Source organism: Melitaea cinxia, chromosome 8, assembly GCF_905220565.1.
Source record: "Melitaea cinxia chromosome 8, ilMelCinx1.1, whole genome shotgun sequence".
Taxonomy (NCBI): domain Eukaryota; kingdom Metazoa; phylum Arthropoda; class Insecta; order Lepidoptera; family Nymphalidae; genus Melitaea; species Melitaea cinxia.
This window is the reverse complement of record NC_059401.1, coordinates 14,781,948-14,797,927: the sequence shown is the minus strand read 5'-3', so window position 1 is coordinate 14,797,927 and position 15,980 is coordinate 14,781,948. Positions and strand designations below refer to the sequence as shown.

Here is a 15,980-nt window from a genome sequence, read left to right as displayed (position 1 = left end):
AACTAAACTACATTCAACATTTAAAAATATCGAGTCTTTATTTGAAAATAAGTAATCGTCATAAAAGAGGACATTAAAAATAGACAAATTATAATAAATGCGATATTATATTTTATATATGTATATATAAAGGCCACTATGCGACGGTTAGTTGTTATATTTAAACACAGTTACAATAGATTAAGGCAATTTTTGTGTACATATATATTTATATATATATATATATATATATATATATATATATATATATATAGAATGTAATTAATTAAAGCATCAGTAATAATTATTTTCTATATAACAGTATTACAAAAGGTAAAACACCTATTATCACTAAATGCTCATATTGTTCCAATTTCTAAATTTTCTTTATAATATAATATTTTCAGTAGGTATATGTATAAATTTAGAATTTTTTGGTATAATTTATTATCCTACATAGCTGTTTCTAATGGTTGACTGTACGATCTGCTGTCTTCTGTTATAGGTGCTGGGGAATCTTCGAAGTCGAAGTTAGTTTCTAATAATGCTTCAGATCGAGAACGAGTGTGGAGGTCAGGAGTGTATGGGCTGTGGGAAGTATATGGGGGGTCACGGGTGTAAGGGAGGTCAGGGGTATATCGGGGGTCAGGAGTATAAGGGGGGTCGGGTGATGGTTGGGAACTGGTTTCGAATGAGTACCCTGGGAGTTGGGGACTAGGTAATCGATCGTCGAAGTATTGACGTTCGTCTGTAAAAGAAATAAGTAGATATTGAAAATCTTAAGTTTGGTTTTCATATGCAGGACCGTAAAATGGTTATTATGTGATTTTTTTATAATATTTAAATTAAGTTGTTTTATTCCAATAGTTTTTTTTTTATTGTGCTATCATCTAACAATTACTCACGCGTACTCGTCGTGACTTAGAATAGTTTTATGCTATGTTCAAGAACCAAAATGTTTTTTACTTAAATATCCATCAAAAAAAAAAAAAGTAAAACGACTTTCATTTCAGTAACATAATAAAATATGTTAACTGAAATTAGTTTTCTCTATTAGATAAAGTAATTTACCTGGAAGATTTCTTTGACCGAACGTAGTAGTAGGCATGGCTCCAGGTTGAGGTTGTTCTGGCAATTTTGATCTTAATTCCATTAAAAAGGACAATTTCGGCTGACCACCATGATTAGGAGCACCATACGGCCCGTATATCTTCCCTTCCTTTTCCGATTCACGTTTCATAAACAATGGATCATCTGATTTGTCTCTTAAGGGTAATGTGTCTGATGTAAAGTATTGGGTATCGCTTCGTGGTGATATCGTATCGTCATCTTGGGGTTGTAACCCACCTGGGTGGTGAATTATCGGTAATTCCTCAGTCGCAATCGTGTTCATAGACGGCGCCGCACTCGCTCCAGAATTTTCTCTATAACCTTCATTTTTATATGCAAGGTCGAACGGTCTGTTATTGTTCTGGGGGACACTGTATTCTGGTGACGCCGGTTTTCGGTTGAATGTACTGTGTTTTAGCTGGATTATGTTGTTTGGATTGTGTGCTTCGTATATATCGAAGCTTTGATTGTCTTCGATTGATGAATTGAATTGACTCTTTTCCATTGATTCGATTGATGTAGATGATGCTACCATTTTGCGATAATCCGATCCTTTTGTTAGAGTATCTGTCGAACGTGTGCTCTGAAAAGTGATTTAAATATGTTAATTGTTATTGCTATATGTACACAAAAGTATAAACTAAACACATACTTTCAAAATTGTAATATTTACCATCTGGGTCGTCATTTTTCTTCTGTAAGGAGTATCTGGAAAGCCACCATTTATACTGCCAATAGATCGCACGGAGTGCAAGGATTGTCTTATAGAATTGCGCCTTTCTAGCCTTTGAAGATGTCTGAAATTAAATATATATATAAGAATCCCTTGAATAAGATAACTCATGAACATTAGACATTTGGGTGAAACTGTGTGTACTTTCAAGTAGACTTCCAGAAAAATAACAATAGAAATTATTCAAAAGTATTTTTATACGCGATGACCACTACCCAAATATTCATAAGCTAACAGCCATCGCGTGGCTGCTGTTTAACGATGTTTAGATAGACATTTTAAAATCAGTTCGGATATTTGACGGTCAAGTTAGACAAGTGGTAACCGCTAATGGGTCGGTGGCATCGGGTCATATCAAGTTACATCGGGTCACATCGGGTCTCACAGTTGCATGCGTTAGTAATCCCTTATCGTTCACTACGATATCCTATACACTATGATGACGAGGTCACCACTAGTTTTCGTGGGTAGGATACGTTATGTACACGTTTTCTACGTGTCGGCAACCTCACACTCCAGTCGCCTTTGAAGACGGGGTCAGTGCGAAAAAGTGTCACATCTGGTCAAATCGGATCACATCATACCGTTATTTTAAAATATATTTATCAGAGATACACTCAGGATATTAACGAGTCTCAAGCAATCGTGGAGCAAAAGAGGTAGAGGGTGCAGTGCCAGCAATTACAAGCTTATCAACTCTAAAGATGATGTTCGGTAAATAACATTTTTTTTCTAAATAGAGACAATCAAAGAATCAAGACACATATATAGAGCATGTTCTACCTGTGCTTGGACTTGGAGTACCAGCAGACGAGCGCGGCGATCACTAGTAACACCGCGGCGAGCAACGCCCCCACAAAGCCTAGAACCAGCGTGTCTCCACGCCACGACATTGGGTCGATGGAGATCTTGGGGTCTGTGGAACAATAGAATTTATTTGTATACCTTCAAAGTGGCAAACAAGGTATGGCCTGATGGTAAGCGAGTTATCTAGCCTATGGACGCTTCCCTTACCCTTCCGAGGAGTTTTGGATACCTTACTCATCACAGGAACACAACACCACTTGGGAGAATTTATTTAACTATGGTCTTCTGTAGAGCTGTCGTATTTTTTCCAGTCGGGCTGCTTCAAATTTAAGTAAGATATTTTCTGCTATTAAATTAGATACCTAAAATAAGATTTAGAGAAAGGGAAAAATATGAGAAAATCAATTAAATGATTAATTTTGACTCACCAATTTCACAAATAAACGCGTTCTTCTGATTACAGTCCGTGATCTCGATAGATGAGAAGGCGAACGATGTACATTGCGTTACATAGTCTATGTGGTTCACCCAGACTCTGTCGCTGTATTGGAACCATTGGTTCTGGCGATGTATGAACTCATAGAGAGCTTCGTAGTTACCACCTACGTATGGCATTGACGCGTTGTCCGACTGTAAAAAAAATAATAATGAATATAAAAAAAAACTATTCGAAAACTTCTTAATGTTAGATAACTTTTTCATGTAAGTTATAAGCGAAAAAGTTTTTTTGAAATGAAACTTCTTGGTTACCTAGCCTTGAGAGTAAAATTTATACGGATGAAACGGTAACGTTTTGATGAAACGGCAACGTTTTTGTCGATGGCGCTGGAACGGAAATCTAAAGCTTTAGATTAAATAAATATAAACGAGACTTAAAAATTAGTTTGCCAAAGAAGTTTCACTTCGACATGTTTACTTTGTACGCACGCTTTTTTTTATTTAGTATAGTTTATTCGCAAATAAAAAACAATAAGAATCAATAAGTCTAGCAACGCACCTTGGCCACTTACATCAAAGTAAGTTAGAATGACGTTTTCATAATGACTAATCGAAGTGAGTTTAGTTACCTACTATTTTCTTAAAGTGAGCAGAGTACAGTTATGGATGACGTTACAGTTCCATTCATGTATTTGTTGTATTTTAGATTTAGGTCATCAAAATTTAAATTAAAAAATAAATAAATCATTAATAATAAGATTTAATTTATAAATAAATAAATAAATAGATTAAATTGAATAGTAAGCATTTCTGTACACAGATTCACTTTAACAAGTAGTAATTTGACTGTCGTATCATAAAGTACTTGATACAGGGATTTACTGTAATATATAATACGGTCACTATGTCTTAAAGCACTCACCAGACAGAACGCGCGGGCGTCTTCATACGTCATGGGCGCTCCCACGTACATGTAGCAAGTACCGGCCAGCGCCTCCCAGCCGGGCGGGCACTTGCCACCGCCCAGCACGGTCTGGTTGTTCATGTAATATGGCCTAATTTGAAACGGGAAAGAAAAAAGTTATAACTACAAAAATATAGATATAGTACGAAGGATGGTTTAAGATATCATGTTACGGTGATTAAGAAATTAAAGAGATTTTAAACTATATATAGGATGAAAGGACAATTAATAATAAAACATTTGATATCTAACAATGTGCAGAGAAATCGATCAATGGGTTATAATTATAGTAAACGTTTCTTTTGAAATGGAAGATGGGATTTTTGTCTAGCAACGGAATAGATACAGAGTATTTCAGAACTTAATTATTGGTAGGAAGGATCTCATAGCGTAACAATCATTCACTTCAGCCCATTGCAGTATACTGCTGGACATAGGCCTCTAAAAATTCGCGAACTTATGTGTGTTGTCCATAGTCTCCACGCTGTCTTCGGCCTGTGTATTTCAAAGCTAGTAGATGGTTACCCCGCCATCGGTCGGTTTCATTATTATCATTAAACGTTTCTAATCATAGATATTGATCACGATTCAGCCTGTAACATCCCATAGCTGGGCATATGACTTTTCTCCGTGTAGAAGAAAGGTCGGAGATTAATCCACGACGCTGCTCCACTGCAGGTTGGCGGATATATTCCCTACTATGAGTAACGATCACTATCATCGACAACAGAGACCAAAAACTTAACTCTCCGAGGCACGGTGGGTAGATCCACGAGGACAGACATTCGAACCAGAAAGAAATATTCGTTCAAATACAAATATCCATCCGAGCGGGAATCGAAACCGCAAACCATCGGTTGTTGGGGCACGTTCCACTACACCGAGCGGTTGTTGATCGAGATATTGAATGGAAAAAAATTGAAAGTTTCTCTAAATTACAATTTTAGGGAAAAGGCAACCTTTTTTCGCTTTGATTTAATATCGACTGTACTCGTAAAATAAAAGTGAATTTATTAATAAGCAAAGTACGTATTGAACATACCTGTAGTCCACTTCCAAAAGGAAAGGGTTATCAGACTGGTCGCGGATACGGCCTGCCACTGCAAGACTTTCGTTGTAACTCCAGTAGTTATGTTTAGCGTCTATACGCGTGCGCCACAACTCGAGTGCACTAAAGACGTAAAGTTGTATTAAATACTAGAAATGTTTAATTTTAAATCAGTTCAGTTTAATTAAATATGTATCACGTCATTTAAAAAATGTTTATAGTAAAATTTAAATAAATAAATCGTCAAAGACTTATTATCAAAGTCTATTAATTAAACAGCATTAGTTAGTTTATTTAACGTCCATTTTTAGAGAAAGCAAAGGCACACAGTCATTCGAAATACTAAGTAACAATAATAATGAGACTACCAGTAATGTTCTACAATTATTAATCGACTAACGACTATTTTATCATTGCAACACTGCCTGCTATATTTACGTAGTTATATAACAATAATTACTTTTCTCATTAACGACTCTTTTAACACACCACAAATAAATCTATACTAATATTATAAAGCTGAAAAGTTTGTTTGAACGAGCTAATCTTAGGAACTACTGGTCCGATTTAAAAAAAATCTTTCAGTGTTAGATAGCCCATTTATCGAAGAAGGCTATAGGCTATATATCATCACGCTAAGATAAACAGGAGCGGAGCACTAATGAAGAATGTTTCAAAACCGAGGTGTTTTTTTCAAGTGACTATTCAACGCGGACGAAGTCGCGGGCAGTAGCTAGTAATAATACGAAATTGTACCCTCCTTGTCCGTAACTTTTTGAACATAACGCTTTTCGACTGAAAAATATAACACTAAAACAATTTAAAAAAAAACGCTTGAGTACAAAGTGCACATGTCAGAAGTGAAACTTCTTTGGCAAACTAATTTTTAAGTCTCGTTTATATTTATACAAATCTAATTAGAATCAATTAATTAGATTTCCGTTCTAGCGCTATCTACAAAAACGTTGCTGTTTCATCAAAATGTTGCCGTTTCATCCGTAAAAATTTTACCCTCATGCCCCAGAAGAAGTTCCACTTCAAAAACCATTTTTAACAAAGTTAGAATTTGTAGTCACTGTATTACTGTGAACATTTTTTTATATAAAAACTATCCATAGTAAGACGTAAAATTGTTAACCGATGTTGAAAACATATTTATCAATTATTGAAAGATTTTTTAGACATTTCTTAAATAAAAAAGAGCTATTTGACGGTTTACCGAGTACATATTTAGATTATGAAATAACAATGATGTTGATACAGTTTATTAGCCCCTAAAATTATTTTAATTAATAAAATAATATTATTAAAAGCAACTCACCTTATGATATTGGGATTAAAATCAACAAAGCTACGATTCCGGGCAGCCATGCAACAAAAACATGCAAGTCAAACATTATGTTCATAAATACATATTAATAATTACTATACATGTAAATAATACCCAATATTACTGTTTTTACTATTTTTAAGCTTTAAAGCATTTAAGTAATGTTTTATACCTGCGCGTTATACCATAGTAACATTTTCTTTACAAACTTAACTGTAAAAATGTTTAATAAAATTACTAAAAAATACTTTGAGTTCATACTATAAAATTAAAGATTTTTTTTTCATAAATCGACACCAGCAATTTATACTAAGCTAACTCTTAAAAGTGAACTTTAAAATAGAGTATTATAAAAGGGAAAAACGTGACACCTTTTATGTTAATTAAGAAACTTATTTGAAACTAGCGGACCCGGCAGACGTTGTCCTGCCCGGAAAACAGCTATCAACCAAATTTGATAGCTTACATACCGATAGCAGCGCCACCTACCGGTCTAATTGAGATAAAAACTACCATATCTTCCCAGTTTTACAAGATCACAGATGCTTACAAAATTTGATAAAAATTGGTTCAGTAGTTTCGGAGTTACATACCAATAGCAGCGCCACCTATCGGGTCCGATTGAGATAAAACTACCCTATCTCCCAAGTTTGACCGTTTACAGATGTTTAAAAAATTTGATAAAAATTGGTTCAGTAGTTTCGGAGTTACATACATTTAAAATTTTCATTGTTAACGCCCACCCCCGTAATCCTTATTGGGCATGAGGTATCCTAAAATCCGCTCATCGATCATTTCTACATAACATATAGGAGATTCGTACCAAATTTGGAGTCGATAGTTTAAAAACGGTAATTTTCCATTGTTCCCCGCAACAATATAATAAGTAATGTAAAATAGCTAGTTAGTACCATTTTTACTGTATGTAAATTAAATTAAAGTGCGGTCTACGAAAAAGATCAATTTAATCATTAATAACTTACGTAAAATGCACCCTAATAAATTATTTAACATGAACTTTATTGAATAGTAATAAAGTTCAAATTGACTCTACATTTTAGTTACAGAACGTTTGTATGGGAAAAAGAAAAGGGCTGTTTTTAGGGTTTTCACGGAAATTATTCGAATTTTTCTCGCCGTAAAAACCATCCTTGGACTTCAACGAACATTTTAAAAAAAGAATTAGCGAAATCGGTCCAACCGTTCTCGAGTTTTGCGCTTAGCAACACATTCAGCGACTCATTTTTATATTATAGATTTGGTATCTTTAATAGTTAATTTATTCATTGCAATTTCACAATTTTTTTATTACATAGATATAAAAACACATTTTATCAAGTTCGCATTAAAAAAACAAACTTATCGAAAAGTCGAATTGGCGTAGTATTAATTGTTGGTGTCGAAATATGAATTATCAATTTCCTATAACTTCTAAAACTCTCATGGTCACTGAATCTAATGTTTAAGCATTAAACGGTAGATTTTGTCGTTGCGTAAAAGTACTGAAATATATGACGCTCAGAATAATTACATCCCACAAAGTAAATATCTGATTTAAACATATTTCCTATGTATATTTATTTGGGCTTGAGACAAAATGTAAACAAAGAACACGGTATTACTTGAACTTTTTTTTATGTTTTTCTTTCTTTTTTTTTAAATTTAATGTAGGGTTTCCCATTTTTGTATCTAGCAGCTAGTTGTACTGTACTTATGTTGGATTGTCTAAAAGCCAGACTCCATGATAAAAACAAACTATGCATTTAGTTTCTGTACTTTTTGCATATCTTGCATAATTCACATAAAAACATGAAAACTTGTATAAAAAATTGAATAAGTCTTGTTAGAAGGTACTTAACTAATAGGATAATAAAACAAAACGTAAAAATAAATGTGGTCTATAATTTAGTAGTATGTATTTTTGGGTGTTTTCACATATAAACCTAGATAGCCTCTCAAAAACTAATTCGTCTTTTTTACAACGCCAACTTAATATTCTATAGAAAGCGTCAAGTTAAGATCAACGATTATTTTTACTTGCCCTTCTTATTTTTATTTGCCACCTAATTTACTAACTCAGCCACGAATTTTACATCTTATCACCATTTTACGTTTTACAGCTTCAACACAAGGTCCTCAAAAAAAATATAATGCAAGCTTCCATAGATAGTATCATTTATTATAACTTGTTTCATCTTTAATTAAAGTTTTCCACCATACTCCCCCATACCATTCGCAATAGAAGGGTATGTGCACCATTAAAAAAAAAGATATTAATATAACTCCATTAACTCCACCAATCGTGTCCATGTGTTTATGGTTTATTTACATTTTATCTCACAGTTCCCTGAATATGGTATAGATTCATAATTAATTATATAATTGACCATGGCATGCCACCCATTTTAATAGTTTATTTAATTTATATTATTTAGATTAATAAATATAGATATATATCTTTAAAATTAATAAATATAAATATTATTTAAATTAATCAATAATAATACTTACATAGATCTATTAACTGTAATCATTTCATAATCGTTATCGGGGTTAAAGAATATATTATCGATGTAATGCTGGCCAGCGGTACCCGCCACTACTGTTGCTCGACCTTCACGGTCTAACGCAAAGTTCCTGGAAAATAAAAACAAAAAATATTTATAGATATTATGTATAGTCTGTGGTTGCCTAAGACACGGGAATGTTGAATTTAATTCTGAACAGATCCCTAATAATCCACATATATTAAAACTAACCGGCCGATGTTTGTACATGAGATATATTCAATCAAAACGATTTATAGGGTCTTTATAAGACCATTAGAAACCAATAACATTACTTTTAGAATTTTTGTCTGCCTTTATGTCTCTCAAAAGCTTAACATACAATCTGCACGAAGTTTGAGTTTTATCTTGATAAAATTATAAGCTCAGTCTCGATGCGGCACTCGTACGAGAAGGTGGCGTTCATATTTTTTATGTGTTTACATCGTCGGACGACCGATCGGCCTATTGTTTACCAAGTTGCGGCGGTCGAGGTCATTCTCGACCGCTTTGCTTATGAACATTATTAGTGAATAATATGTCGATTATTGAATATTTAAGTGACAGTGAGATGTTTGAGGAGCAAAGAGATGTAGATAAGACGCAGAAAAGAATGAGAGAAGAAAGTGAAAGTGAGTGGACAGCCGTAGGACAGGGAAAAGAGAAAAAATTAAAAGAAAGCGAAAAAATTGAAGTTTACATTTCAAGTAAAGAAAAATTACCTAAACAGTTTTCTTTGGCTAGAATTTTTAAAGAACAAAACATTTCGGATATTATTAGGGTAAAATATTTAAATCCATTTAAAGTCAGAATAGATATAATTAGCGAGATAAGCGCACAAAAAATCGAAGAATGTCAGTATTTCAAAGATAAAAATTGGCGAATCCAGAAGGCGTTAGAAAGGAATTTTTCTTATGGAATTATAAGAGATGTAGACTTAGATTTAACGAATGAAAAAATTTTTGAAAAAATTAGATGTGACTTACCAGCTCAATTAATTTCCGCTTATCGTCTCAGTCGAAGGAATCTGACAGAACCGGGGTGGATACCCAGCGAAACTGTAAGGTTGTGCTTTAAAGGGGCTTTCATCCCTGCATATGTATATGTTGAAGAATTGAGAGTCAAAGTAGAAAATTACGAATTTCCAGTGACACAGTGCTCTCGTTGTTGGAAATTTGGACATCGTAAAGTTAGATGTCCTTCTTTGAAAATAGTGTGCCCGAAATGTTCAAAAAATCACGAAAATTGTGAAAATACAATATTTAAATGTGTCAACTGTTTCGGTAATCACATGGCATTGTCAAAAGTGTGCCCTAAATTCTTAAAAGAGAAGAAAATAAGAAGTTTAATGTCTGAATTTAATTGTACCTACCGAAAAGCTCTTGAAACTTATGTACCACCCGAGGTATATGATCAAGAGGAGGAAAGAAAAGAAAACGAAGAAAGAAACGAAGAACAAGAAAGAAGTCGAGAAGGCGAACCTCTACTATCTCAAACGGAAAACTTAAATTGTCAAGATTATCCAACCCAAAATAGTAGCACATCAACCTATGCAGGCGTCACCAAAAAGAAAAAAATAATCAAAACGTCAAAACAATCTAAAAATATATATTCAAAAGACATACACCCACAATTTGTTTTTAATAATAACGCTCAGTCAGATAACGAAAGTATGGAATGTAATCTTTGTCATGAAAAAATATCCCCAACGAGAAATCCAAATGATCACACAGCAAATGATTTTAATATTGGAGAATTATTAAGGAGATTGAAAGAAATTATATTCTTAAGAAGAGCAACGATGCAATCTAAGGTTGTAGCGGTATTTAAGTGTTGTATTGAATGGATTATAATTACGGTAGTAGAAAATGTATCAGAGTGGCCAATATTAAAACTGTTACTTGATTATTTACAACGTGAAAATGACTGAAATAAGAAAAAATAAAATTAAAATTAATTTGATGCAGTGGAACTGTCAAAGTCTCAAACCTAAGTTAGTTTTGTTAGAAAATCTTTTAGTTCAAGAAAATATCCACGTTGCGGTGTTGAGTGAAACATGGTTGGAACCGGAGAGTTCTCTGAAAATAAGCCATTATAACATATATCGGAAAGACAGGTATGATTCATATGGTGGGGTTGCAATTTTAACGCACAAATCAATAAAATCACAAGTACGTAATATTCATAACCGTAATACAGGTATAGAAATTTTATTAGTTAAGCTATTTAATTGCGATGTAATAGAAAACATAATATCTCTTTATTGTCCACCTTCGGTCAACACCTGCCAACTACACTGGGAGCATTTATTCGCGTCTTCAAGGAGTAAAACATTATTGCTTGGTGACTTTAATGGTCACCACACAAACTGGTCTAATAAAATAGATGCTAGAGGGAAGCAAATTATGGATGCGTTAATGGCCGATAATAGTTTTGTTACACTTAATAACGGGGATATAACGAGAATTAAACTTGTAAATGGTGTGATACAACAGTCATCACCTGATATTTCGTTTGCTTCAACGGATATCGCTCTCAGATTCGATTGGAGGGTGTTGAATGAAACCTTAGGAAGTGATCATTGTGTTATAAAAATTAACGCACATGTAAAAGCAGAACCGAAATGTATAGCTCGCAGGAATTTTAAGAAAGCGGATTGGAATTCTTATACCGAGTTACTTCAAACCTTATATTCTGACTTCATTATATCCAACAATTTACAACACGATTACAATAATTTTATAGACTACATGAACATTGCTGCTGATATTCATATTCCATTTGTTAAAATTTGTACAAATCCTACAAGTAATTTCTTGCCTCGCCCTTATTGGAATGAAATTCTTTCAAAATGTGTAGCAGAACGTCGTTTAGCACTGTCGCAATTTCGCCGTAATCCAACTCCCAATAATTTGACTTACTTACGGACTAAAATACGAACTTCTCAAAAGTTAATGCGCAAATTCAGGTCACAGTCATGGCAGGCTATGTGTTCTTCTTTAAATGAGTCATCAACTCAAACAGAGGTTTATAATAAACTGAAGTGGATAAAGGGCTACAAAGCATACGGTAATTATATTGATATAGGAAAGGCCAATGAATTGTTAAAAAATTTAGCACCAGATTACGTACCCACTCACAAACAATCATTTTCATCCAGTAATATCAAATTAGAATCAGTTATAACTCTACATGAATTAGAAAAAAGCATTAAAGTGAAGGACACCTCTCCCGGATGTGACAACATATCGTATTCAATGATTAAGAATTTGCCGTTGAATGGTAAAGTTTTGTTGCTTTCTCTCTACAACAAGTTCCTCATTAAGTCATTTGTACCCATCCAATGGCAAGATATCAGTATAATACCAATACCAAAACCCGGACGTGATACACAAAATATTTCCTCGCTGAGACCAATTTCAATGATCTCATGCGTTTGTAAGGTTTTTCACACCGTTCTACTTAATAGATTAGAATGGTTCATTGAGAGAAACCATATTTTACCTGAGACTATTACAGGTTTCAGAAAATGCCATTCAACTCAACATAATCTTGCTTCTTTAGTCTCCAGAATACAGTTAGGGTTTACAGAAAAATATAGTACGGTATGCTGTTTCATCGATATATACAACGCGTATAATAACGTTGATGTAAATAGTTTATTACATACTTTGGATAGACTAGGGGTAGGCACAAAAATCTGCAAATATTTAGAAAACTTTCTGAGAGATAGAACCCTTAAAATTCAAACAAATGAAAAACAAGTTTGTAGAAGTACTAGTTGTGGATTAGCACAGGGTGACCCTCTTTCGCCATTACTATTCAATATTGTAACTGCCTGTATATCTAAAAGCGCAAATAACGTGCATATTTCTCAATATGCTGATGATTTCCTTTTCTATGCATCGCATGAAAATGTATTACAAGCTGCTGAAAGAATACAAATATCTCTAAATCTAGTTTCAGATACTATGTCAAAAATAGGCCTAGAAATTTCACCAATTAAAAGCAAAGTTATCATTTTTAAAACTAGTAACAAATCTTGCAATATCGAATTAAAAGTTAATGGAATATCATTAGAAATAGTAGATCATTACAAATATCTAGGACTTTGGCTTGATAAATCTTTAAGGTGGTCCAAGCACATAAACGAAATAAGTAGTAAAACTGTAAAATATATTAATATTTTTAAAATTCTAGCAGGTTCACAATGGGGCATACATCCACGTCATTTAAGACGACTTTATACATCTTTGGTCCGAAGTAAGTTAGATTATTGTTGTTTCCTATATGATAACAGCGCGCAGATACATTTAAAAAAATTAAATTTAATACAAAATCAGTTTTTACGTATCATTGGAGGATTTATCAAAAGTACGGCAGTCCATGTCATGGAGTCTGAACTACACATTGAACCACTTTTATTTCGTAGATATTATTTGGCAGGTAAATTTTGGCTAAAATGTAAATCAACCGCAAATAGTGAAATTATTAGGCTAGTAGAAGAATTAAAATATGCTTGCCAAAGTATTTATTGGAGAAATAAGAAAAAGCCTTTATTAATAACAATCCACGAATGTCTTAAAGAAAATTATGTTAAAGCTAGTAGTAATTTAGATATGTTTAATTTACAAACATGGATGACAAATTTTGACCTATGTAAAATAATACAACCAACCATAGAACAAATTAAAAAACCAAAAAAAATATATGACTTTGAAATATTAAGAACTATTTGTAATGATTCAATACAGCAAAACTTTCCAAATCACTATTATTTGTTTACTGATGGATCTAAAAACCAAAGCAATGTTGGAGCAGCAGTGTTTGATTCACAAAACGCATCCTCCGTTAAATTTAAAATAGATTGTAATATTTCCATTATGCATGTAGAATTAATTGCCATTGCGGAGGCTGTGTCATATATTAAGAGTGTTGATTATAGAGATTTTGTAGTTTTCACCGATTCGAGGAGTGCGCTTCAACATATTTCTCACTGTGGTTATCCTGGTTTCCGGGGTGTTCCAATTGCTTATGACATTATAGAGACTATAACCGAGCTCCACACAAACAATAAAAATGTTACGTTGCAGTGGATACCTTCTCATATTGGCATTGCGGAAAACGAAAAGGTTGATAAATTGGCTAGGGAAGCAGGGATTGATGGTATACCTTATCAGTGTTTACCTCTCTATTCCGATATTTTAATTAAGTTGAAATCAATTGTAATAAAATTTTGGCAGGAATACTTCGACGAAAGATCAAAAAGTAAAGGTATATGGTATAGAACCATACAGCCAACCTTATGCAACCATCCTTGGTTTCTTGGTGCCAATATGAGCAGATCCGAAACTGTAACTGCCTTCAGGCTGCGATCCGGACATATTCCGTTAAACAGCTTTGCTGCATTAATGGGAAAATCTACATCACCAACTTGTTTAGAATGCGATAAAATAGAAGATGTGCTGCACATAATGGCTGAATGCGTCCGGAACGAAGCAGAAAGGGCAGAATTTCTTGTAAGAATTAATGTAAATACTTTTGATACTGGCATATGGAATAGTATTCTTGCCTTTCCAACGTCTGGAGAGGCAAGGATGCTATACAGATTAGTATTAATAGGTTTAAGACGTCGATATTTGTAGATTACTTTAGAAATTAATTGTATAGTAGCTCACATAGGGGTGACATGATCACTTCGTGATCAAACTCCTTAAAAAATAAAGATTAAAAAAAAAAAAAAAAAAAAATTATAAGCTATTTATTTGTATACCAACTAAACTGTAAATATCTACTAGTCTGTAACGTCCCACGGCTGGGCAAAGACTTTCATCCACGTATAGAAAAGAAATCAATTTAGGACAAAATAATAAATGAATAAACGAAGATTTCTGATGATTCTTGAGAAATATAAAGTTACTCACTTGTAAAAACCATTATGCGAAGTTGTCTGGTAGATAGGTAACCGCACTTTATCGAAGCCAGAAACCTCCAATATCCTGAGACCGGTGTTATGGTGTACGTAGTTGTGGGTGAAATTCGAGACCACTTGCCGTAGTACTATGACGTCTTTGTAAAGGGCGTGGTTGCGGGTGAAATAGTTGCGGTAGATCGTTATTTCTTGGTATGGAGTGGATTGACGACCTGGAAACAAAATTTAAATACCGTAAACGTTTTAAAAATCACAATATATGTTTATAACGTAAATGTTTGGGGGCCATTCTCATGTTTAATCTTAAAAGGGGGTTATTAGGTTAACGTGTAATTATGATTACGTATCTTTATCTGTACGTATGTAATGTATGAAAGGACCGATTTAATGCGATTTTTTGATTGAATACTCACTCTAAAACATTGTATCTCTTTGAAGTTTAAGATTTTTACTAACACACTCTATTTTTTATCCTTACATGGTAACTGATTTGTTGTATGAGATTAAAGTGAGTATAGGTAGTAAAACACGAAATAAAATCGTACCTTCAACTTGAAGAGATGGCATATCGTGATTGGCGTAGAACAGATTATTGTGGATCCAACCACGAAGAGACGTCGCTGAACCTCTTGAATCAGCTCTAACCAATAGCCCACCGACGTTATTGCGTACTAAGTTGTTCTGTAAATTAAATGGCTTAATCTCAGCACATAGGAGTGGAAATTGTTGACAAACAAAAAATAGCTATAAGTATGGTATAAATCATTAAAAATTTCACATGATTGTATTTATTTAAAATCTTACTCTGAAAACAAAAGTCTGTGTATTTTGAACATCAAGTCTGACGGCAGCTTGGCAAGTGGTGAAGTTTCCATAAAGTTTAAGGCAGTTGTTGGTGATCTCGTTTCTGGTGATTGCCACTAAGGGGTTAACTTCTCCAACGGATTGGTACGTGATAGCCCCACCACGATTGTTGGTTATTTCACTGCTTGATATATTATGCTGGACATCACGATCTAAAGGGACAAATAATGTCAATAGCATTAAATATGTATACATAATAAAAGGACATTTTTTATACGAATTTGAAGGG

At 33.6% G+C, this 15,980-nt stretch overlaps 1 protein-coding gene across 1 annotated transcript in view; it reads right to left on the bottom strand.

Annotated features, from left to right (window-relative positions):
* Positions 1-243: 243 nt before the first annotated feature.
* Positions 244-15,980, bottom strand: part of LOC123655890 (protein bark beetle) — a 51,059-nt gene continuing 35,322 nt past the window's right edge. The window contains exons 4-15 of the mRNA XM_045591636.1: positions 15,692-15,903; positions 15,433-15,568; positions 14,880-15,099; positions 8,921-9,046; positions 6,401-6,430; positions 5,074-5,202; positions 3,990-4,122; positions 3,058-3,259; positions 2,606-2,738; positions 1,763-1,886; positions 1,051-1,672; positions 244-727 (exon numbers count right to left, since the gene is read on the bottom strand). Of these exons, the coding sequence (XP_045447592.1) occupies positions 432-727; positions 1,051-1,672; positions 1,763-1,886; positions 2,606-2,738; positions 3,058-3,259; positions 3,990-4,122; positions 5,074-5,202; positions 6,401-6,430; positions 8,921-9,046; positions 14,880-15,099; positions 15,433-15,568; positions 15,692-15,903 (2,363 nt within the window). The 3' untranslated portion in view covers positions 244-431. The remainder of the gene's footprint in view (positions 728-1,050; positions 1,673-1,762; positions 1,887-2,605; positions 2,739-3,057; positions 3,260-3,989; positions 4,123-5,073; positions 5,203-6,400; positions 6,431-8,920; positions 9,047-14,879; positions 15,100-15,432; positions 15,569-15,691; positions 15,904-15,980) is intronic.